This window comes from Vipera ursinii (assembly GCF_947247035.1).
Source record: "Vipera ursinii genome assembly, chromosome: 3".
In the NCBI taxonomy this organism is placed as follows: Eukaryota; Metazoa; Chordata; class Lepidosauria; order Squamata; family Viperidae; genus Vipera; species Vipera ursinii.
The window spans coordinates 34,748,890-34,775,201 of NC_139516.1; the positions used below are offsets into that span (position 1 = coordinate 34,748,890).

At 39.7% G+C, this 26,312-nt stretch overlaps 1 protein-coding gene across 1 annotated transcript in view; it reads right to left on the reverse strand.

Moving 5' to 3' along the window:
- LOC310638277 (receptor-type tyrosine-protein phosphatase V-like) overlaps positions 1-26,312 on the reverse strand; it is a 54,788-nt gene that overhangs the window by 16,021 nt on the left and 12,455 nt on the right. The window contains 19 exon segments of the mRNA XM_083359198.1: positions 2,686-2,762; positions 5,341-5,431; positions 6,618-6,711; positions 7,280-7,327; positions 7,727-7,853; positions 9,334-9,401; positions 9,701-9,911; positions 10,500-10,634; positions 10,745-11,026; positions 11,606-11,878; positions 14,006-14,278; positions 15,172-15,444; positions 17,930-18,202; positions 18,455-18,724; positions 20,734-21,003; positions 21,619-21,888; positions 22,695-22,964; positions 24,212-24,478; positions 25,591-25,863. Of these exon segments, the coding sequence (XP_083215324.1) occupies positions 2,686-2,762; positions 5,341-5,431; positions 6,618-6,711; positions 7,280-7,327; positions 7,727-7,853; positions 9,334-9,401; positions 9,701-9,911; positions 10,500-10,634; positions 10,745-11,026; positions 11,606-11,878; positions 14,006-14,278; positions 15,172-15,444; positions 17,930-18,202; positions 18,455-18,724; positions 20,734-21,003; positions 21,619-21,888; positions 22,695-22,964; positions 24,212-24,478; positions 25,591-25,863 (3,845 nt within the window).

A 26,312-nucleotide genomic window follows, 5' to 3' on the forward strand; every position in this document is an offset into this window, starting at 1 on the left:
TTAGACATTCAGATCACCCATTTCAGCTTACTGTATATCAGGGGTGTCAAACTGCCAGCCCACAGGCCGGATGCGTCACGAGGAAACCGTACCCACGCCTTGGTGGAGCAGTGGGCTAATGCCTCCTTAAGTGACACCAGCTGCCTGCAATTAGTGCAGGTTCGCATCCCACCAGGCTCAAGGTTGACTCAGCCTTCCATCCTTCCAAGGTAGGTAAAATGAGGACCCAGATTGTTGGGGGCAATTAAGCTGACTTTGTAATAATGCCGCTTGGGGGTGTGTGTGTGAAAGCCCTAATAAGCAGGCATATACATAGAATGAACGCTACTGCTAAGCTTGTAAGCCGCCCTGAGTCTTCAGAGAAGGGCGGGATATAAATGGAATTAAAATAAAAAATATATATTGGCGGCAATGGGGAAAAAAGCTCTGATATGTCGCATGAAGTCACGTTACGTCATGAGTTTGACATCTCTGCTGTATATAGTTTTCACCTCTTTCATATTCCTTACCTTCTCAAAGGATAAGAGATCAAGCCAAACCCTCCACAGAATGAACATCAGATCTAATCTTAATCCTACCTTTTGAGCAAAGGGAAGTAAGAATCGTGGTGGTGCAGTATTGCACCGCCAGGAGTTCAATTCTCACCGGCTCAAGATTGACTCAGCCTTCCATCCTTCCGAGATGAGTAAAATGAGGACCCAGAATTGGGGACAATATGCTGACTCTGTAAACCGCTTAGAGAGGGATGTAAAGAATTGTGAAGCGGTGTATAAGTGCTATTGCCATACGCATTATAGGATGCTCTGTGTCCACTGTAGAAATGGTTAAGTCAATTTATTGTTCCTCTTTCACTCCTAACCAAACTCCCCTGTTGTCCCATGGCTATTTTCAGGGAAGGAAAAGCCATCATGCCACTGATTCATCCCTCTGCAGTCCCAGGTCTCATTATTCTATCTGGTTTGTACCTTATATTAAAACTTAAGATAATTCAACCTCACATTCAAATAGAAATACAATTGCATAATCTGATTTGATAGTTTCCCATTCCTCTCCATCTAATCTCATCTCTAGTTATGATGGATAATTATTTGTTTAATTTTAGTAACTTTTAAGATGTATGGACTTCAACTCCCGGAATTCCCCAGGAGTTGGAAGCCCATATATGTTAAAGTTGCTGAGGTAGAGAAACACTGGTCTAAAGTTTGGTGGCCAGGAACGTAAAATTGAATGGACAATAATATGGGGGGAAAGTTAAAAGCTGTTATTTCTACCATGTCTCCCACTGCCTAGAGTAGTGAAGTAAAAGAACTGTTTGGGTGGACAGGGAAGACCAAGATCTGTAGCTTCTTTCCAGCAGTGGCTAGCCAATTGCTTTAAGCCAATGCAGAACGTAAAGGAGATACAGCTTTACTTTTGCTAAGGAAATTTGATCCTACATGAAAAAGGTAATGTGCAAGTTAAGCACAGTTATTCTAACACAGGCATGCAAACATGACTGCTGTGCAAATAAATACACTGTCCATGTATAACTAGACAGGCATGTGCATGCAAATATAAATTACTGCATGCACACACATACAGGTGGGGGGCTGGGGATGGAGGGTAGCCTTTACCTGGATAGATCACCAGAGAGGCATGAGGATACATCCAAGCTTTTTAACATACAGCTGTAATTAGCAAGAAAAAAAGAAGAGAGAAGTAACATGTTTAGAGCAACAGGGCTGCTCCAGGAGAGCCCTTGATGCATTAAATCCAAACACACCTATTCTTCTCTAGGATTAACCTCTGGTGGAAAAATCCAATTTCTGCATGTTTAAGAAAAAACTGAATTTACATGACTCTTATTGCCTGGATGCTGTGATGTCACACACACCCCAACTCTCTTATAACAGCAGCTGTACATTTTTAAATACAAAAAAGATAAGAAAAATGTAATAATTCATTTGCTACTTGAAAGCTCAAACATGAGAGTCTTTTTTTGTTACAACGCCAGTAGATGACATATTTGAGATTGTATAGAAACTTCAAACTTTAACTCAAGGACAGATTAAGGAGAAAAATCTATCCAGGAAAGAATTGTTATATATGTGGAGTTGCCTTCTCAGCAAGTTATGAACAGAACATCTGGCATACAAAGCTTTATCTTCCTTTTTTAGCCTCCTTTTCTTTTATTTTGCCTTGTTGGGCTTGGTATAATCTTTCTATTTATCTCACTGAAGAGAAATACTGGATCTTCTATAATTACATAAAGGATAAAGAGAGTTAACAACAGGGATGTAATTAGAATTTTAAAAAACCCTCTAGTTTTGAACGATGTGATATCTATGCCCTCTAATTGTAATTAAATCTCTTATTTTAGTTATGCTTTGCTTATTGACATTATTATATACTACTGACATTATATGGACATGGGCACCACAGTTGTCTTAATGTATTGCACACGATTTTGCCTCCCAATTTTCTACTGTTCTACTGCTTATCAGCCACATCTCTCTCAATTTTCTTCTGTAAATTGTGTTCAGTTCTAATTCAATTACTAGTCATATATTCTACTCCCTGGGGTAGCCAACTCTGATAAATCGTTACATTCATTTGTAAAATTTCACATGAAATTCCTATTACAGGGATGCTAACATAATGTTCCTAATATTAAATGTGGGACCAAGATAATGTACAGGAACTCACTGGCACAAAGTTGGCATTGATATAATCAGAATGGGGTTGTCCATCCAGCAGCCTCAGCTTCACTCGAGAATAGTCATCTGTAATAAAAGCAGAGTTAAGAGTTGTTTTGAAAAAAGTACAAAATATACAACATAAGACAGCTACAGTAATAACAGGTAATATAGTTCTTTTCAGGTTTATGTGCACAACTATAAATATATAAGAGCCAAAACAGTAAAGTTATTAAAACACTGGACAATATTCAGGAAAACCCAAGTTCAAAACCTGGAAATTCTGTATGTATGCATGTTATATTCTTTTCCCTAGGCGCAATGTACAAAGCACTCTCTTCCAAAACTACCACAGCAACAACCCTGTGAAGTGGATTGGCTGAGAGAGATTGACTGACAGTGAGCCTCATAAAGACTCATCCAGTGAGCCTCTATGGCTGAAGATAGACTTAACCTGGTTGTCTTCAGTCCTAGTCCAATACCTTAAGCCACTAACTAATCTATTTTCTACTGTATGCTTTTGTGCCTCTTTAAAATAAATCAGGTTTTCACCTAAGAGCTGCATCAAAATACCACATAAAGCCTTGGTTAAAGTAAGATACTTTAAAGAAAAACCAAAAATAAAGGTACTACGCAAATAATTTGTAGAAAATGGAAATACATTATTATTAGAGACATTAAGGATTAGATTCAAACATACAGTCATGGCCGAAATTGTTGGCACCCCAGAAATTTTTCCAGAAAATCAAGTATTTCTCACAGAAAAGTATTGCAGGAACACATGTTTTGCTATACACAGGTTTATTCCCTTCGTGTGTATTGGAACACAACAAAAAAGGGAGGGAAAAAAGTAAATTGGACATAATGTCAAACAAAACTCCAAAAATGGGCCGGACAAAATTATTGGCACCCTTAACTTAATATTTGGTTGCACACCCTTTGGAAAAAATAACTGAAATCAGTCGCTTCCTATAACCATCAATAAGCTTCTTACACCTCTCACCCAGAATTTTGGACCACTCTTCCTTTGCAAACTGCTCCAGGTCTCTCTTATTGGAAGGGCGCCTTTTCCCAACAGCAATTTTAAGATCTCTCCACAGGTGTTCAATGGGATTCAGATCTGGACTCATTGCTGGCCACTTCAGAACTCTCCAGCGCTTTCTTGCCATCCATTTCTGGGTGCTTTTTGACGTATGTTTGGGGTCATTGGCCTGCTGGAAGACCCAAGATCTCGGATGCAAACCCAGCTTTCTGACACTGGGCTCTACAGTGCGACCCAAAATCCTTTGGTAATCCTCAGATTTCATGATGCCTTGCACACATTCAAGGCACCCAGTGCCAGAGGTAGCAAAACAACCCCAAAACATCATTGAACCTCCACCATATTTCACTGTAGGTACTGTGTTCTTTTCTTTGTAGGTCTCATTTCATTTTCGGTAAACAGTAAAATGATGTGCTTTACCAAAAAGCTCTATCCTAGTCTCATCTGTCCACAAGACGTTTTCCCAGAAGGATTTTGGCTTACTCAAGTACATTTTGGCAAACTGTAATCTTGCTTTTTTATGTCTCTGTGTCAGCAGTGGGGTCCTCCTGGGTCTCCTGCAATAGCGTTTCATGTCATTTAAATGTTGACGGATAGTTCGCACCGACACTGATGCTCCCTGAGCCTGCAGGACAGCTTGCATTTCTTTGGAACTTGTTTGGGGCTGCTTATCCACCATCCGGACTATCCTGCGTTGCAACCTTTCATCAATTTTTCTCTTCTGTCCACGACCAGGGAGATTCGCTACAGTGCCATGGGTTGCAAACTTCTTGATAATGTTGCGCACTGTGGACAAAGGCAAAGCTAGATCTCTGGAGATGGACTTGTAACCTTTAGATTGTTGATATTTGTCCACAATTTTGGTTCTCAAGTCCTCAGACAGTTCTCTTCTCCTCTTTCTGTTGTCCTTGCTTAGTGTGGCACACACAGACACACAATGGAAAGACTAAGTGAACTTCTCTCCTTTTTATCTGCTTTCAGGTGTGATTTTTATATTGCCCACACCTGTTACTTGCCCCAGGTGAGTTTAAAGGAGCATCACATGCTTGATACGATCTTGTTTACCCACAATTTTGAAAGGGTGCCAATAATTTTGTCCGGCCCATTTTTGGAGTTTTTTTGATATTATGTCCAATTTGCTTTTTTTCCTCCCTTTTTTGTTGTGTTCCAATACACACAAAGGGAATAAACCTGTGTATAGCAAAACATGTGTTCCTGCAATACTTTTCTGTGAGAAATACTTGATTTTCTGGAAAAATTTCTGGGGTGCCAACAATTTCGGCCATGACTGTATGTGATTTATTCATTCTCAAAAAAGGCAATTTTTTTCTACAAAAATGGATGCAATTTATTGCTTTTGGCACAGATATCATTCTGTTTTGATTTGAAATTTTCTTATATTATTTAACATTTACTATATAGGTGATACTCTCAGATATTTCATAATTTCTTTTCTATTTTCCTTGTTTTATATGTTATGTTCTTTTGTCACCCTTATTTAGTTTGTTTAGGGTTTTTTTTAAGTTATCTGGCTTTCTGTTGTTGTTTTTTTGTATTTGTAATTTTAAAAACTTGTAACAAAACAAAAACAAATGTTTTTGTATGATTCTGTTGAGATCTTACACGGTAGAACATGAGGATATCGATTCTTGATGGCATTGGCTGGAACTTCAGCTTCTGTCTTTGGCTGTTCCTTTCCAACTTCTTTCAGCTCCTGTACAATGCAAAAGAAAAAAAAATCTTTCATAGTATAGTCACATATTCTCAAAATCCTTCTCCCAGTTTGAGCCAGGCTTCAATTTGAAAAAAGCATAATTTAGATATCTTCAATTACAATTCCCATAAGCTAGCACAGCCAATATCTATGCTTCTTGGGATGACGGGAATTGTATTCCAAGGGATGTAAAGATGTGGAATGAATTTGGAAAGGCAATTTTTAAGATATATTTGAAACAAATATTTCCCATAGTATTGAAGCTGACCAACTGTAAAGCTAAGGATCAAATGCAAGAAGCAGCTGCATCCAACTTTTTCCACAACCTCTCTTAAATGCTTTAAAATATACGTCCTAGAGGTGGAAAATGTGTTTAAATTTAAAGACTCACTGCTACTTGATACTGCATCATTGAACATTTTCCTCACAATTCTTACCACCTACAGAGAAGTAATTTACAGTACTCATTTAGGACAAAACTTTTTCATGAAGGGATATTCTTGGTGAGCTGATTTATAAAAAGTGAAGACTTCATCAGAGACGAACAACCATCCACCCTCCATAGCTCTTATATTGTAAACCTCAAACTGCTAAAATTCTTAAATAGGTTATTCTTCTGCAGTCTATACATTAACTGTATTATAATCCTTCATCCCTGTATATTGTTTATAACAGAAAATATATTGATAGTTATAGGCTCCATGAAATACAGTCCTTTGGGGTGCACTTAATGGATTGTGGCAGAGTTAGTGACTATCAAAGAAAGGCCATTTCTTCCAGATTAAATTACCAGCTATGAGTAGCAAGAAGAAAGGAGACAGTGTACATAGATTAATACGTGCAGTAGCTTGTATTAATTATCAGGCTTGCCTGTAATGGACTAGCCTTCTCTAATCTACTACTTTTTAGATATGTTGGAACTTCAATTTCTAGAATTCCTTGCTTGTAAGGCCAACAGGCCCATAGCTTGATATAATAAGCATCTTTTAATGGACTTTGAAAAAGTGAACAGGGAAGGGTTATTTGGAAAAAAAATAGTCCAGAGAGCATCAAATTGAAGAAGATAACAGTGGATGGTGCAGTTTGGTTAACTCTTTTCTAGCTTTATATAAGCTAGAAAGAATACAGCTGTTGTTTAATTATGGCCATAGTTAAGCCTGGATAGAATTTTACCTAGAATCATTACCTCAAAATCCTGAAAGAACCCATTATTTGAGTTTGCTGTCCTTGTCTCATAATATTGTCTAAAACTTTGCAGAGGGATTGGCCGATGGGTATTCCTGCAAGGAATTAAAAAATGCTCAGAGAGCAATGAAACAGGAGATGTGCTAAGCAGACAACTTAGATGTCACAAGGCTGACATAACCAACATATACAATAAGCTAGATAGAATTCATGTTTCTTTTAGTTAAGTCCTAAGTTAGCAATATACACTACTTGTTTTGCAATAGAAGCAAAATTAACTGAATTTTATTGCAATGCCAGAGACTTTAGTTCCCTGAATGCTCATGAGTTGCTTTTACTACAGCTATGGACTTCAATATCCAGTTATACTCTTTATGATAGCATGTCTGCTATTATCTCAAAGCTTTGGATATGCTAGAAAAGTTGGATAGGTATTGATTACTTATCCCTGTTTTAAGGATATAGTTTAAAAATCCTTGTTTATGCCAAAAGAAAATCAAATGCTGTTTCTAACTTCCCAAGGTCAACATGGAGATAATTTTTCATTGCAAATCAAAGCTGAGCTCTGAGAATGTCGCAATTGTTCTTTCATAAAAACATTGGAGTATCTATCCTACCACATCTAATATCTGGCTTAAGAAAGATGAGTATTGATTCACTTACCTGAGACTGTAGATGGTCATTTCTTGAGGTATATTACCCTTTTCTATTCTGAAATCATAACACAGACATTGCTATTGTTTTGGTGAGGAGGTACGTCTTTCCAAATTTACTTCATCTCTTCCATTCTCTCCCTCCCTCCCTCCCTCTCTTCATTTTACCCTCCCCTTCCATCTCCATGTCCATATCTCTCCATATCCATCATCATCTCTCTATCTCTGCAACTGTTCATAACTGCATTTTGATAGACTTTTGTTGAGATGTTTTTCTTACCTTCTAGTGCTATTCAACTAACTCATATATTATGGACAGGAACGTGCACATTTAAATAGATCAGCTATCTTAAAAAAATCTAAGCTAGGACCATTTTTATACTACTTCCACTCGCTTCCCATGCCCAGCTCCAAAGCAGACAATCCTATATTTTACTTTATTGGTTTATTTTATTACCTTCTGGTTCTTAAATGTTTCCAATAAACCCATATAGAAATGGCTGTGACTGTCACAAGGAATCCCATAATGATTCCAGCCACAACTGGGGCAGGCAAAGTTGCAGAATCTGCTGAAGCAGCTGCTGCTAGATATCAAAACAAAGAAAAATTACATTTCGCCGCGATCTGAAAACATACCTGTTCGAACAAGCCGGCCTGGCCTGAGGGGGGGATTGGTGGGGTTTTTTAATTATCATTTTATTGGGGTTTTTATTAATGTATCAACTGTTTTTTATGGGCATGTATTTAATTACCTTTTAATTTTTGTAATTCTGTGTTTTATTCTTGCCCTGTACACCGCCCTGAGTCCTTCGGGAGAAGGGCGGTATAGAAATATTAATAAATTAAATTAAAATTAAATTAACTTTCTCTCAGGCCCAGAAAAAAAAAGTTGTCAAAATAATTTGTAGTATAATTTGATTAGAAAGCATATGGCATTATCATTAAGGCACTATTCTACGAGGAAAGACAAATGATTGCCCATAAGAACAGCTTCATAACCCATAACAGAATAGAATACCAGTAGTATTGAGATATCAATCAATCAACCATTATTACAGTCAAAAACCAATGTAGAGTAGTCTGATATAGTTTAATTGGATGGGAAGACAGGATGCTGGAAGATACTGTGAGAACTGAACAGTGTGTACTGGGGTACAAGATGGGTACAGAAAAGAAGCAGTAGGTTATACATGCGCATGCACAGATGTGGTCTGGAAATGTCACTGAGTGAACTGTGTGGCCCACAGAGCCAAAAGATTTTCCAGGAATATTGTACCCACAGAACCTGTTCAGAAGAGATACCTACAACAACATTTAAGACCAGTAAGAGCCCCACATTGGGGATTGCATCAGGGCTGCAAAACATAGTTATTTCCCCTTTCTTATCATGCCTACACCACCTAGCTAGCCACCTGGCAGCCCTCCAGCAAGAATAAATACAAATAAATCAATATTCCTTGCTGGAGGAATGACCCTCTAGATCATCTGGACAGTTGCTCTGAGAAAAAAAAATAGGCATCTGGCAGATAAAGTCACATGGACTCACTTGGATTTGGACTCTGACTCGGCAGGTCTTGTTGAGGTGATGGAAGCAAGCCTTGTTTGGTTAATGGCAGCTCCAATGTACATACCTTCTATATGTAGGAGATGAGCAGGGTGAGCCCAAAGGCAGGGTCAAATGCATCATAATTTTGTAATCATTACACTCCACAAGAAATCCAAGCCCAGCCCCCATGAATTCCATTGATCCTTATCTAACGCCAATGTGGCTTGACCATTAGTAGATCAGATTCTTGTGTATAGGTAGCATATAAATAAAGTTTTAGTGCTTTGAACTCAATTCCCATTCCTGGTTACTTGCACCTGACACTATATGTCCTATATGGCAGTAAGATGGGAGCTTATTTCTGGATAGACATGCAAAGGATTGGACAGCTGGTAATATAATAAAATAATTTAATATATTCCTTTGAATATTTGGGACAGGGAGGAGAAACCCTAATGAAATTAGATAGAAACTAGACATCTATTTAATTCAGAATATAAACAAAGAATAGACCTTACCTGAGAATGCTGTGAAGGACACTTTTGGAGTCTGTTGGCTATATCTAGTGAATGCAGCAATGCTGAACCTATAGGAATATTGAAATAAAACTTCTGATTATTCTATTTACTGACTTAAACTTACAGTAATTAGTTGTATTTATATTATCCTCAGGTCTCCCAAGAGTTCAGCCGCTGGGCATGCTTCGATAGCCATTCTTTTATTCTCACAAAAATCTAGGAGATGGATGGGACTAGTATGATTGTTAACTAGTTAAGGAAATACTAGAGGCTAGTTGCACACTCCCTCAAGGTTCCTAGGTGATAACCAATGAAAATCAAACAAACCTTTAGTATTTTACAGCATAATTTTTTTTTACATTCCTACCTGTACTGTGTATTTGTTTTCAGCTTTCCATTGCAAGTTGCTCGGGAGTTGCTGCAATCTTCTGCACCCACAGGCACTGGCCAAGCCTTGAGGCTGGTGCTCTCATTAAGATGAAACGGGTTTGGCAGCAGCACAGCCAAATATGAGTCTTCCTTCCCATAATAGTGGTCATACCATGTGTGGGAAATGATTTCTTGAGTAGGTCTCAGTACTGGAAAGATAGAGACAAGCACTACATTACAGCACTAAGGTCCTAACCTCACCTCCGGGTGAGGTTCAAGGTCTTAGTGATGGTTTTTAAGTCCTTACATGGCATGGGTCCGGAATACCTCGGGGACCACCTGCTGCCGGCGTCGACTCCCCTCCGCCCTGTGCGTTCCCACAGAGAGGGCCTTCTCAGGGTGCCTCCAGTCAGAGAATGTCGGCTGGTGGCCCCCAGGGGGAGGGCCTTCTCTGTGGGTGCTCCGGCTTTGTGGAATCAGCTGCCGGTTGAGCTCCGGATGGCACCGGATCTCCGCTCCTTCCGGCGCGGGTTAAAGACCCATTTATTTGAACAAGCTGGCCTGGCCTGATGGGGAGTTACTTAGGGTTTTAATATTTATATATATTTTCTATTGTTTTTACTGTGGGCAATAATTTAATTCTTTTTTAACTTTTGTATTTTTGTAGTTTTATGATATGCCCTGTTCACCGCCCTGAGTCCTTCGGGAGAAGGGCGGTATAAAAATTTAATAAAACCTAAACCTACATTAAGAAACCTCTCCTACCAAGCGAAGCACATGGAGAGCTAGATACTTACAAGACTCATTGGTGGTGACAACAATTCCATAATACTCTATGAGACCATTTTCTTCGCTGAACATGTCAGGAGAAATGATGATTCTGGAACTGGCATCAAACTGGGGGAGGTCCATTCTCACAGGTGGTGGAAGAACTGCAACGGAAAATAAGAAATGTTGCTTGGAATTGATAGATGGCGCCGCATTAAAATGCAGCACAAAGAGTAACCCTTGGTACAATCAATGGTGAGATTACAATCAATACCTTCCACAGATGTGTTGCACACTATTGTCACAGATGGGCCCTTTATGTCATTCCTGCCAACAGCATTAACTTGGATTTGATATGAGGTATTTGTAGTCAGCTCTACCAGAGTAACATTAGATTGGGAAACAACCAAAGCTAGTATAGGTTGCTGGAGGACTCTCTTTGGAAATGTATTCACAGTCAGCTCATAAGATTTAATATCATTCTCAATGATGGTCCAGTTTAGAAACATACTGGTGGTGTCCGGTAGACATTGCAGGCTCGTCACATGACTGGGTTCTAGAGAGACAGGACACAATCAACTGAGCAAGTCCAAACATATCTGTCTCTATGTTAATAAATATCTGCAGTACAGGAAAAAATGGGATAGAACAAATTTTGCCTAATTCACACTATTTTGTTCACAACTTTAGTGGAAACAGGCACTGAAATCACAGATGCTTTGAACCACAAATGTATGAAAATCATGCTTCTGTTATCTGGAATTTGGAACAAAAACAGGCTTGCTTCTTAAAACTCTTATGCTGATCCATCTGGGCAAAGATCAGGTGTAAAAGATTCTACAATATTTACACAATTTGATGGAAGCTTCCTATATCCATATGAATGCCAGAGAGACTTTCTTGGTTCTTTGCTTCAAAGCACAAAATGAAAAAAAAAAGTGTCTCCGGCATTCATATCGATTTGAATTTTATTTCCCTAGCATACTGTGCTTTGCAATTTGGCCTAACATTCTCTTCTGCTTCTTGAACTATTTTTTTGATGTCCTAGCAGTAATGAGGATAATCCAACTGGAAGGATAAGTCTGGAGATTAAGATGGAAATATGAATGTCCTGGAAAGATGAACACATACTCACCTATTGGCATAACCATCATTTCAGAACTGTTCTTATATGGTCCAGCAACACAGGTGAGGGATACAGAATAATTTCTCCCTGGAACTAGTCCCTGAAAAATATGCCGGACTTGCCACTGAGTCAAGATATGATGCTGTAACAAGGTATTATTTTCTGGATCCCACAGCTGCAGCTGGCAGCGCTCAGGTTTGCTGACAGGTTTTGCCCAGGCCACAGACAATGCAGGATTTCCCTTCTCAGCCTTTACAGAGAGCTTCCTTGGAATCAATGGGTCTGGTATGTAAAAACAAAAGAATACAGAGTGAACAAGCTACCTGATAATGCTGATATAACATTCTACAATGAAGTCCTGAATAATCAATAATCTCTTACTTGTTTGTAACAGAGATTGGTCTGCCACCCTTGGTGCACAATCATTATTCTGTAATTACACGCAAAACTCAGTTGAACTGCATCATCTCCAAAGCCATAACGGGAACACTGCCCAAGAATACTTTGTCCATGAAAGACTGTTTAGAAACTATTCAGTCCAATAGATTAAAGCAGCGGCTCCCAACCTTTTCTATACTCTGCACCCTTAGAACGCTTCTGATATATTCTCGCACCCCTTACAAAAGTTTGAAATAACGACAATGAACTACGCATATACACTATAATTTTGAAAACCCAAGTTTTCACACCCCCTGGATTATCATCTCTCACCCCCAGTTGGGAACTCCTGGATTAAAGGAAGAGCCATGGTGGCACAGTGGTTAGAATGCAGTATTGCAGGCTAACTCACTGCTCGCTGTCAGGAGTTCAATTCTAACAGGCTCAAGACTGACTCAGCCTTCCACCCTTCTGAGGTTGGAAAAATGAGGACCCAGGTTGTTGGGGCAATATGCTGACTCTGTAAACTGCTTAGAGAGGGCTGTAAAGCACTGTGAAGTGGTATATAAGTCTAAGTGCTATTGTTATTGCTGTTGCTATTTTTAAAACGAAGGTTTTACCACCACCATTTTTAAGGTATCAGGCTTTTTTACAAAGACATTCACATCATCCTTAAAGACTTAAGTCAGTTCTTTTGGCTTAATTTAATGAGAATTTCATGGGACATGTTGCTGTTTTACACGACATTACATTAATCAAAAATCTGTTTAAATCTATTTTTCAGAAATATAAGGGTAGTTATACTTTAAGAAGGGACGCGGTGGCTCAGTGGGTTAGGACGCTGAGCCTGTCGATCAGAAGGTCAGCAGTTTGGCGGGTTGAATCCCGAGTGCCGCGTAACAGAGTGAGCGCCTGTTACTCGTCCTAGCTTCTGCCAACCTAGCAGTTGGAAAGCACGTAAAAATGCAAGTAGAAAAATAGGGACCACTACGGTGGGAAGGTAACAGCGTTCCGTGCGCCTTTGGTGTCTAGTTATGCTGGCCACATGACCACGGAGACGTCCTTGGACAAGCGCTGGCTCTTCGGCTTTGAAACGGAGATGAGCACCGGCCCCTAGAGTCGGAAACGACTAGCACACATGTGCGGGGGAACCTTTACCTTTTTTATACTTTAAGAATGTTATTCAGTTTAAATCTCTCTTTGCAGAAATGATTAGGGCTGTTCTTTCAAAAAGCTTCCCCCCCATCTTGTGCAGAAGCCCCCCCAAAAGGACTGAGATACTCAGTGCCTGCATAAATTCTTCCAAATCATTTTGGATTCATTCATTGATATCAATGCTATAAATTACTAGAGCTGAATTTAACTTCAGCTGATAATCAACCATCATTACAGCATAGATGGACAATTATTTTGGCCTTGAAGATCAAACATGCTGGCATGTTGTGAGTTAGGGGCTCATACACCTCCATCATTCATATCTCTCTTTTGTCTTATTCCATCCTGATCGCTCAAGCAATTTTGAACAGAATTGCTAATTAAAATGGATAAAAGGAAGTAAAAGAAATCCCTCCTTTGTCCTAATCACTTATTACTATATACCAATTTTCTGTGGGGCAGCTAATGACCTTGTCAATAGGAAAAGTGGACGAAATTTAGAACCAATGTAAAAGTTAAGACACTTCCATCATATTAGGATTTCCAATCCTCATTCTTCAAAACCACTTTAAAACTGATTGTCTTCTTTCTTCCACCTTCAGAATGGAGTACAGATGACAGGGAGGGAGGAATTGCGGGGAAGGAGGGTGAAAGAATCTGGACTGCCTGTAAATTATAGAGGCATAGTACTTGGGGCGGGGAGGCCAGCTTTGCTAAAATGTGAAATATTCCACAGCAAACCCAGTAATAAATTGATTGAGCTTCAGATACAACTGACATTGGGAAGTTTCGGGAGCTCTGGAGTAGATTTTGAATTGGTTTAAAGTTCCTATCTGGAAATGTCCATATATGGACAATGAAGAAACTCAGACTCACATGTCCAGTCACTGGTGTTCCCTGATGGTATCCGATACGGCCCTGCTATGGAAGCAACTTCCAGCAAGTATTTACTTCCTGGGATGAGGCTTCCAAAGGTGAAATTAGTAATGTCCTTTTCTACAGATACCTTGGCTACCACAGTGCCCAATGCAGCATTATAGAGTGTAAGTACATAGCCACTTTGATCTCCTGCAGGAGGTTCCCAGGTAGCACTCAGCTTGTCAGTGTGCCCTTTATTTGACAGAAGCACCATGCGAGGAGGTAGAGGACCTAGGCAGAAGAGAAAGAAAAGTGGAAGTTACGTGTATCAATAGGAGATACTAATTTAACAAACAAATCGGTGTGAATTTCTCTCTTTTACATGACGGATATTGCCAGCAAAGAATTACTGACACTATTACTTAAGTGTTAGATCTTCTTTCTGGTATAATGTTAGCAAGCAGCTCAGATATCAAGTGCAAACTCAGACACAGTATTTTTTTGGTCAAGTCAAATGATCATGGGGCTGGACTAGAAGACCTCCAAAGTCCCTTCCAGCTGTATTCCATTCCATTCCATTCCATTCCATTCTATTTTATTCTAATTTGGGAGCAGATGCTAATGTTCTACATTAAAATTGCTACTGGGTTTATTAATTGCTGGATATATTTGGCCTCCTTGATTCTAATATTTATTGATGCAAAACATTTCCTATGAAACTATGCAAGCTATGGAGATCAGCATTATTCCTGATTTGACCTAAGTGAAGGAATTTTCTTACATTATTTGTCTAATAAGTGATTATGGTGAGGAAGAAATGTGTTTTTAGGAGTGAGTCTACTGAAGTGGAAGCTTACATGGGGGATTCTGAAAAGACCAGCCTTTGAAGAAAAATATATAGTTGGGTATCAAAGAGATTATCAAACACTCAAGAATGAATTAAGAGAAAATATTAGGATTTACTCATTAGGATGACAATGGCAATCCAGGTTGTGGCTTACTTATCTGTTTTACCTTGTAAGTTCATTTTATTTTCAGGTAAGAGTATAAATTGCTTTGGGCAAACCCTGCTGTCTACAACTGAAGTTACACATATGAGAAGCCAGTCATTATAACAAGGGACAGCATTTTAGAATCATGTATGGCAGTAATAGAGAAGCAGGATTTTATTGTCATCTACTCACTTGTCCAAGCACTGAAATTCCCTGCCGAAGTCCTATGAGGTCCAGCCTTTGAGAGAATCTCAGATAAATAATTGATTCCAGGTGTCAAACCTGAGTAAGTAAAATTAGTAGCATCCTTTCCTAGATTTGCTTGTGTTGCTAAAGTGCTGGATCCTGTGTAGTACAGTTTCAGTTCGTAGCCATCCAGTCTTCCAGAAGCTGGTGCCCAAGCCACATGCAGCCTGTCTGAGTATCCTCCATTCCAGACTTGCACAGAGGAAGCTGGCAGAGGAGCTGTAAAGTAATTAAGTGTTTATTTGATAAAGTGAGTAACAGTAATTGACATAAATAGCAGTACTATAGGGCATGGGAAGATGGTAACTATATAATGGATTCTATATGGCATATACCGTAATACTAATAATTATGTTTCTCTGTATGTATATAAATAAAAATATGTATTAGATGTATACGTTGTACTTCACATAAAACAGAATAGTTTACAAAACAAAATAAAAAACACAAAATTATAAAGATTTAAACCAGCTGTCAAAAGCAATACCTTAAATCTATCAAATAACAAACATAATTAGCATGCTCATCCTGAGTAAACAGGACAGTCTTGAACAGCGGGCAGAACTACAAAGTTGAGAAAGATAGGCGTAAATCCTGCTTATCAATACTCAATTATCAATACATAGAACAAATTAATAGAAAATATAATAAAGACTGGTCAAAGTCAGCATCAGAAAGTTGATTTACACTAAATCAGACCACTGAACCTTCCCACTAACTATTTTACTGTCAGCACCTCTCTAGCTCTAACCTGAATCAGGTAGACTTAACCTTGAAAGGCATACTGTAAATTCACATGTGAAGAGAAAACAGATAACAAACTCCCATTTCTCGACATCAACATAAGAAGACTAGACAACAGAAAACTGGAAACTTGTGTCTACTGAAAACCCATGGACACGGACCAGATCCTCAGCTTTGCAAGCAATCACCCCACTGCACAAAAATGAAACTGTGTCTAGACCTTCTTCAGGAGGGCCAGGACACACTGCAGCACCACAACACTAAGAAAAGCAGAAGAGAAATGGCTGCTTGATGTCTTTCTCCGTAATGGCTATCCCAAAAAACTTTGTATTTTGACATAGCACCCAAACCACAACACACCACACACAGCCAACCACCATGCAAAAACTAACCCTACCATACACAAAAGGGATGTCGGAAATGACAGCCAGAATTCTCAATAGCCCACAAAGCCACAGCCAAACTCCACCAGGAGTTATCCAAAACAAAGACAAGACACAGAAGGATGAAAGAAATAGTGTAATCTACAAAATCCAACTGTAACAATTGCAACCAATTCTATGTGGGACAAACATCACATCAATTAAAAACCAGGATCCACAAACAATGGCTGGCAGTCAAATGGCACAATCCCAAATACTTAATCTCTACTCACACCAACACCAAACAGCACCAGTACAATTGAAACAACACAAAAATCATCAGCCACACTACCACCCACCATTCTTGTGAATTCATCAAAGCCTGGAACTCCACAAGCAATTCCATCAACAGACACATTCACCTACAACCAGCCTATGAACCCCTCAGAAACCAAATCAACTCCACCGCCAACCAGAGACAGCACCAACCCTCAACCAACCCACACAAGCCCCGCCACCAGCACTCACCTGCCAATGAGGCTCTACTGAAGTAACCTCCCCATCACAAAACTCTCACTGACTCACACCTGACCCATCAGAATGTCCCATCAGAAGACCCTCCCTTGACACCCACACCTGACCCATCATAAGATCTACTCACCATACAAAGCCCTTATAAACAGAAGAACACTGCATTGACATCCCCTAAAATACACTGAAGATGTTATCTAGCCTGGTCATGAAACATTCAGAAACTAACCCTCAACCTCAGAGAACGAAATTCACCCTCATATGTAAATACAATTAAGTTTTATCCATTCTTCTTCTTAAGAGTTCATTTTGCTTTTTCCCAAAGAAAAATCACTTTGCTTTCCTCAAATTGCATCTCCCAGATATGCTACACATCTTCTGGTATTTACCAACCATGCTAGCTGGGAGTTGAAGTCCAAAACAAGGCACCAAGCTGAGAAACTGAAAGTGAAATGAACCTAATGACTGAAAGTGGTAAGAACCTGCTGTAGGTACCATTCTATGTGAATAAATCGCCATCATATTTTCATCACTGCAAACAGTTGAACGGGTTTGGCCTCATGTTTATATGTAAGCTTGCCTATCTTGTCTCTGAGAGAATGCACATGAGGATTTAATGTGTACCAATGTTTATAGGACTTTTGAATCTAATGGAGCAAGCAAATTTACAGATTATTATTTCCTGTTATTAAGACCTACATTTCCTTTCCTCTAATTACATATAGAAGAGGGATCAAATCAGTCAAGAATAATAAAAACTGTCAACTTGGGAATATATCCAATTGCTTGATTTAGTAGACTTCAGGAAAGGAAACGTGACCTAATGATCAATGGTCAAGTTGGATAAAGAAAATGAAATAAAAAACACACTGAGGAAGAGTTGGACAAAGAAAATGGAAAAAAAACACTGAGGAAGAGCTGGATAAAGAAAATGAAAAAAAAAATACTGAGGAAGATCTGAATAAAGAAAATGATCTTGAGAACAGAGCTGTTCAAAGAATTTATTGATCTAATATCTATGGGTAACACTACAGCCATAGGTCTAGGATCTAGAGAGCCAGACTCACATGTCCACTCAGCAGCAATGGTGGAGGAGGCCTCAGCATATCCTTTCACTGAAATAACCTGCACAGCAAAATGGCCTCCTGCTGGCAAACCTGTCCAAAGGAAATCCTGGACCCCTGGGCCAATGACACGAACTCTCTTCATGCCTGGAGGATCCAGGCTATACAGGATCATCCTATAGTGGTCTCGTCCTCCTGGAGGCTCAGTCCAAGATGTGTATAGTTCAGATGAATTGCCCATATTTTTCAGAGTCAGGTTCACAGGAGCAGCAGGGGCTGCAGTCAGAAAGAAATTTCAATCAGAAACTGTTTTCATGATATAGTAGCATATGTGGTGAAACAATAAAATTTAATCATTATCTTCAAATGTGAACAAGACTGAAGACAGACAAGTCCATGCATGAGAAACAAACAAATCTTTTTGCATCAGAATTCACTCACTGCACCATATAACACGTTCAGAGATCAGCTATCCATGATATGCCATTCTTGTTCTCACTTAGAAATCCACCCTAGTGTGACATTTACCTGTGCAAGCTGAGCAGTTCCGAGAAGCAGAGCTGTAGGGTCCAGCCAGTGACCACACTGCAATCAGATAGCAGGTTCCAGGGGCTAGCCCCACAATTGTAATATTGGTGCTGGTTTTCCCCACAAACATGTGATTACTGGTATCTGTAGATCCCTCTTTAGATACAGACACCATATAACCATCTCTCTGCCCAGCTGGGGCCTTCCATTGCACAGATAACATTGAAGAACTGTGACTGATCACCTTCAGAGATAGTGGCAACAAGGGCACTAGAAGAAGCAGCACAGGAGGTATCAGAAAATGTTTGCTGTACAAAAATAATTAGACAAGTGCAAAGGCTCATTGGTTTTTTATTGTCCCATTTGAGTAGTTAAGTAATTAGGACATAGTTAAATAATTAAATGTAATTATAGAAAAGAGGAAGTACTAGGTAATAATGAATACAATATGGAATGTAAACATTAACACCAGAAAAGATAAGAGTCTCATTTATTGACTTAGTGCAGACATGTCAAACACAAGGCCCGGGGGCCGGATCCGGCCCATAAAGTGGTTTCATGTGGCCCGCGAAGCCATCCTGGAAACAGTGAGGGAACGGCCCCCACTGCCTTGGCCCTGGCCCAGAGACCCTCCTTCTGCCAGAGACCCTCAGATCTGTCCCACTCCTGCCCAGGCCCCCATAGGCACCCTTGATGCCAATGATGTCGAGCTGGCCACGCCCACCCAGTAGGCCATACGCACTCTAGCCACGCCCACCCAGTAGGCCACGGCCACCCTGGCCAAACCCAACCGGCCCCCTGAGGGCAACCACAATGCTGATGCGGCCCTCAATGAAATTGAGTTTGACACCCCTGACTTAGTGAAACTAAAGGCCAATTCCTCTTCCAATATTGTCTCTTATAATGGCTCTGGGTCATTATGTAATGTTATTGTACACTACATACATGTAAGGTTGTATTGTACATTACAAATATGTAATATTGGCATGTACGGACTAAGTTATCATTATACCCATGAATCAGAGGTAGCCCTTAACCATACTTTTTATTGACACCAAGAATCCTATCTGTTTTTCCTCATACACACATGCTCAATATTTACCATTCCTGATTAAATTGGTTGGGTGGCACTTACCCCATGAAGGTGGGATGTATTTTCTGTCTCCTTAAAGGAGGTGGTTATAGGACATGCACTGAAGAAATCCTCCTATGATCCACCACCTTTCTAACTATAAACCAATCTCAAATATTTCATTACTTGAATAAGGTGATCAAGAAAGTGGTTGCTCTGAAGGTCCAGATGTAGTGGATGTGATATTGTTGTTGTTCAGTCACTAAGTTGTGCCCGACTTTTCGCAAGCCACAGCATGCTATGCAGACACATTTGAAACAGGTTTTCATTCAGAACGTACTTGATTAAATGCTTTGGTTACCTCAGGCTGACCCACACTGAAAACAAGATGGAGGAATGTGTCTTGGCTAGTTCTGCCAAATCTCGTAGACCTTTAAAATGCTAAAAGACTCAGGGCCTATGGTTTATGAATCTGCCAGCTTACTTAGAACAGCAAAGCTGGAACATAGGAAAAAGGCTTTCTACTGCAAGTTTCCCAGGCTATGGAATGGCCTTCCCAAGACAGGCATTTTTGGTTGTTCCTCACCAACTATTTTGGAAAATAGCAAAAGGTGTACTATGAAGCTTTGAATTGTTAATTATTTTAACATTATTTTAAATTTTTATCTTAATTGTTCTGATTGTATTAGTTTTGCTTTGTATTTTATTATACACTGCTCTGAGTGCTTATATAATTAGGAAGACATGGTATAAATTTAATAATAAATAGTAAATAAACACATTACAATATAGCACTCTAAAAATGCTAGAAAAAGTAAGTAGTGGGCTGATGATAATGGTGAAAAGAATGGAAATAGCCAAAGGATAACTATCAAAAAGCAATACTGGTGTCCCTCTTGTTTAATCCATTTCACTCAGGATTTGTAAAGTAGGCAGTAATGATTGAACATCCCCAATGATGGCTGTCCGACCTCCTCTAAAATAAGTAATTATATGGGATAGTACTGGTGCAAATTCAAAAGGCAAGGGAGAGAAAATATAGAACCAATGATTAGCTAGATCTTAATATCTCAGTCATAACCCAGCTCTGATCCTTTTGTCAAAATCAGCAATTGGAGATAGACCTCTTGAAAAATTTGCAGTCCCAAGCTATTTCAGGCTGAATAAACAGAATGGAAGAAAAGGCAGAAGGAGCCCTAGATTATACCTGTGTAGCCAATGGCTGTTTGGGAAGAAATGTAGTGAGGTCCAGCTCTGGAGACAATTTCAACACGATACCGAGTTCCTGGCACCAGATTATCCAAAGTCACCTTTGTAATTCCATGTGGTACAGACACATTCTGGATAATGGACAGGGACTCCTCCGAATAGAGCTGTACCCAATATCCTCTTCCTCTTCCCGATTCAATCCAGCTCACAATCAATTGCTGGGGATTCTGGCTGCCTTTCACACTCACATTTGCCAGAGGTAGAGGATCTATAATGATAAAAAGGTTGGCACATCACAGCCAGAATTTAGAAAAAGGCAGGCATGACCTGGAGACCTGAAAATCTCCATAGACAATTTAGTCATGCACTTTGGGAGGAACACCCTACGAATGGTGCGAGAGTATGAATGGATTTCCAGAAAACATTGCAGACTATAGGAATAATTTGAACTTCAGTTTGAGATGCAGGCAACACAGTCTCATCCCCAACAGCCTGCGCCTGTCTTCAACAGTGAAGGGACACAGGGCAGAAAACATCCTGCAGCCAAGAAGGCTCCACACACATTTGCACTGCTCAGGTGACCCTGAGGACACAGGTAAACCTCTAAATTTTAAGCCTCAGCAACTCCCAAAAAGAATGCAAATGACCAGCTGTCTGCCAGGAATATAAATCCTTCCATTCCCCACCATCCAGTCAGAGCTGAGGAAGCTTCTTGGATGGGAAGTGAAACGTCTTCAAAGAAAAAACCTGAAAAAGCACCTTTGGTACATCACGCTATACACGCTTAGCCTTACTGAGATGTTAGCCTGCAATAAAAACAGTGTGTTCAGGAAACTCTCAGCTGCAGGGTTGCATTATTGGCAGAAACACATTGAACACTCACATGTCCATGCAGAAACCACCTGAGATGAAGCTTGGTATGGTCCTGCCATTGCTGTAACCTCCAGTAAGTACTGACTGCCAGGTTGAAGACCTTCAAATGTAAAATTCAGCATGCTTGGCCCAATTGTGATGTTCCTCTGCAAAGGATGTTCCAGACTGTAGAATCGCAGGAAGAGCTGGTCTCTGTCACCTAGAGGCTGGTCCCAAGAAGCAAAAAGGCTGCTGGACCGCCTGCTACTGGCCAGCGTCACTCCTGATGGCACCAAAGGATCTGAAAGAAAGAAGTTTATCTATTACTAACCTGCACCATTCTAAGTTGGAGAACTCAGGCAATAAACAGAAGTTTATTTTGAAGGAAAGATTTCTAAGTAAAAAAGTGACTTATTTTGGAACAATCAATAAAAGTAGTAAAGATCGCATATATGAGAATCATTTAATCAATATATTGTTTCTGGTCTATAAACATCCAGATACCACTAGATAATAGCAAAGAGATACTAAACTCATCCAGATACAGGTACCCTAGATTTATTCTTGCCTTGTAAATTATTAATTGTAAAGTATTGATGTGAATTAAGATATAATTAACCTATTAACATGAATTATTGTGATACAATTATTTTTTGAACAGATTACAAAAACAAAACTCAAATATGATGTCTGAAATATTGGGCAATCTGTTGAATTTGGATGAAATACTGTTACCTTTCTAAATCAGATCAAGCTCTTACCTCAGCAAAAATTAGGCTGGATCCTTACAAAATTCAAACTCACAAATATTCTCTCATTTCTAGCTCTGCTTTTCCTCTTCCTGTCTTTATTTGCAATGAGATGTTTTATGTTTGCTAATACCTTTTCTACTTGTAAGTATATGACTCATTGAAAGTCAAACAAGAACAGGAGAAATTCTCTGCTGTAACTTTTCATCAATGCAATAATTTGACGACTTGGAATGCATCTCCCAGTATGGTAAATGGGAGGGTTGGGATGATGTGATTGTAGTTGAGCACAACTGAAAAGTATCACATTGGAGAAGGAGGCTTGTTCTACTTCTACTGAGAATGGGGGCATACTCACATGTCCAGTCACTAACTATTTGAACATGAGACTGAAATGGTCCAGCAACTCTGGCCAACTTCAGAGTGTACTGACGTCCTGGAATTAGCGTTTCAAAGGTGATATTAGCCTCTGCCAGGGTCAAATTTTTTATCGCTACTTGGGATTTGGTTTCCAGAAGAACTCCTACATAGAAGCCTCCACTTTTGAAGGGATTCTGCCAAGAAGCATGGAGTGACCTCATTCTATGACCATCATTGCTGAGTTTCAGGTGCTCTGGAGGCAAAGGATCTGAAGGAAGGAGAATGGAACCAATATCAGGCAGGTTATACACTATAAGCAAATACTTACAGTTGACCAAAGTTATTTCCTAGACAGTTGCCCCAAAATTTCCTTGACAGTTGCATCGTAACATCTGTCCTGAAGGAAACATGGAATCCTAAACCAAGACTAGGTGATTCTCAGGCAAATCTCGATCACAAGGCTCTGAACAGCTGGATCCTACTTGTCATTGGAATAGACTGTGCAACAGAGCCTTCATAAAAACCTGCTAAAGGTTGCATGTTGTCCCTATAGCTGCTTTATCTATCTAGTCTAAAATAACATTAATAATTATGGAATTATATGCTTTTTATCCTCTATAATATGAAATCATGTATAGCAAGGACTGCCAAACCCAGATCTCCTGTGCTTATTAGAAGTTTTAAAAAATCAAATCAGCTTTCGTGTTGCAATATTAGAAGAGATCATAATTGTTAGAACAAAAATGCACAATTCTCTCAGCAAATGTCAAGTGGAGGAGCACATTTTAAGACTGGACTATTTAAAGGGATGAAGGGAATAAAGAACTCTCTGCAAGAGTTGGGACATTCTTTTTGCCTCACCCGAAATCCTTACTTTAAAAAAAAATGAAACAGCTAATATTTTGGCCTCTCCCACTTGGGGATAAAGCTCCACCATGTTTCATAAAATGATAGCTTGCTCTTAAATAGAGAGGCTCTTTTCTCAAAAGCAAAGGAGAAACTTCTCTTAATCAGCAGGACGGTTGTGCATGAACTATGCCAAGTCCCCTTGGTGGGTCCTATTGCTCTCTTTAGAATTTCCACCCTTCCTCATTAAGGCTGTTATGGTTGCAAACTCTTGCATAAGGGTTAAGATTGAGAAGTTGTGCTGATTGAAACTTTCCTATTCAAGCCAAGAGGATAGGTTACATAGTTTTATTGTGTAGATACATATACACAGATACAATGTCTATACTTATTTTACACATGTTTTTGGAAGAAAAATTGTAAAGCTAAACTACCAATACTACATTCATTTCATTACCTAGCTAGGTAACCTCAGTGTTGCTACTTAGCTCGGATAAAGAAATGTCTGCAAGTTCAGAGAGCACAAAAACTTTCCAATAAAAAAGAATACAGGATAAACTGCATTTTTTGCATCCCTGATGAGAGGTGTTTTTTGTGTGTGTGCATTTTCTGTGCCCCATCTTGGAACCTCTCTCCATAACAGAACAATATTGCTCTTCTGACACTCACATGTCCAGTTGCTAAGATGGAGCGGTAGAGAAATGTGGGGGCCTGCAATTGTGCAGATCTCCAAGGCATATTGAGTGCCTGGTCTTAACCCTTCATAAAGTTGGATGGAGGTCTGCTTAGGCAATGAACTGTTTTGTAACATAACAAGGGGCTTCATGGTATATAATGTTGTCACATAACCAGTCCCAGCTGTCTCTTGCCAGTGAGCCTGAAGCATGTAGGCACTGCCTTGATTCAACAAATTCCCACTAGATGGAGCCATGGGATCTGAAAGGGAGAAAAAAGAACCAGAATGTTGTGTGCAGGTTTTCTTATAAAAGACCTGGAACAATCCAAGATGGGGAACTGTGGTCTGAGGAATGGCAGAGTGCCAAAAAAAACCTCCTCACAAAGCCTGTAATGGTTGCTTGTTCTGGTATCCTGATATTCAAATCACACATTCATTGTCATCTCCTTACTAGAGCACAGCAGAAATTATTTAAAGGTAAAGGTAAAGGTTTCCCCGCACATGCATGCTAGTCGTTTCCAACTCTAGGGGCCGGTAGTCATCTCCGTTTCAAAGCCGAAGAGCCAGCGCTTGTCCGAGGACATCTCCGTGGTCATGTGGCCGGCATGACTAGACACCAAAGGCGAACGGAATGCTGTTACCTTCCCACCGTAGTGGTCCCTATTTTTCTACTTGCATTTTTACATGCTTTCGAACTGCTAGGTTGGCAGAAGCTGGGACAAGTAACAGGCGCTCACTCTGTTATGCGGCACTCTGGATTTGACCCACCAAACTGCCGACCTTCTGATCGACAAGCTCAGCATCCTAACCCACTGAGCCACCGCGTCCCTTAGAAATTATTTAGCCCCATACAAATTGTAATTTCAAATTGGACAGATGTTATCTGTCACTCTGTGTTCACCATCATCACAGCAACTGACTGGGATCTAGCAGGGTTTGACCACCTTTTGTTGCAATCTCTTGAGCTTTCTCCTCCTGTAACTGCCAAAAATCAAGACCACGTTTTTCCATTTTGAAAACACAAGAAAACTGTATTCTCTAAAATAAGTCAACATCATTTAAAAAAAAAATCAAGAAAAAATTTAAAAAATTCTGTATCTTGGGCAAACCCACTTTATGTCACTGCCTTTTGCTGGCTCTTGCTCCCATACCACAATGTCCTAAGTGCTGACCCAACAACCAAATGCAAATATACACCCACCTACCCCACAGTCCTGGAGGACAATCTCTGAGTGGAAGATAATGCATCTTTACTTCTCTCAGCCAGTATCCCCCTCAAATCAAACATTTCCAGGCAGATATTTTACAGGCTAATTTGCAAACACTCTTCCCCATTTCTTCCTCTAAGATCTGAAATTCAGCTCTTACTTACAAGTCCAGGCAGAGGTGCTTTTTGCTGTTGCTTTATGGGGCCCAGCAACAGCTGCAACCCAAGCGGTATACTGGCTTCCAGGGGCCAGGTCATTAAAGATGATGTATGTGCTGTTCCCTCCCACGGATACATTTCTGACCATAATGCCACTGTCTGCTTCTTGCAGAATCACCAAATAAGATTCTCTTTTACCAGCTGCTGAGTTCCACGAAGCTTTCAAAGTGCTATCTCTGCCATAGTTGATCAAATATACATTGTCTGGTTTCGGGGGGTCTATGAAAAGATGAAAGGAAGATTCAACATTCATAATAAGTAAATAATTTAGAAATCATTCCGATTAATCGTGCCCAACTAGAGGTCGTCGAGATGTGTTACATAATTCCATCAAACAATCAATGGTAGCTACTGATAAAAGAGATAATGTACTTTAATACAAGTTGCCTGTTAGATGCCTTGCAGATGATGCTATCAATATGTTATTAAACTACATTCTGCAACTTCTTCAACCTATGCACTGGTCCTTTTTGTGGTCTTCAGCTCAATACCATCATTCCAGAAATTCTCTACTCTAAATTGATCCAGCTCACTATACCTACTCATACTTATAGGTGGATAATCAGTTTTTTGAGAAATGGGAAGCAAATAGGTGAGGCTAGGAAAAATTACATTTAGTACCAATGAGGGCAATGAGCACAGGCATCCCTCAGGGTTGTGTGCTGCCT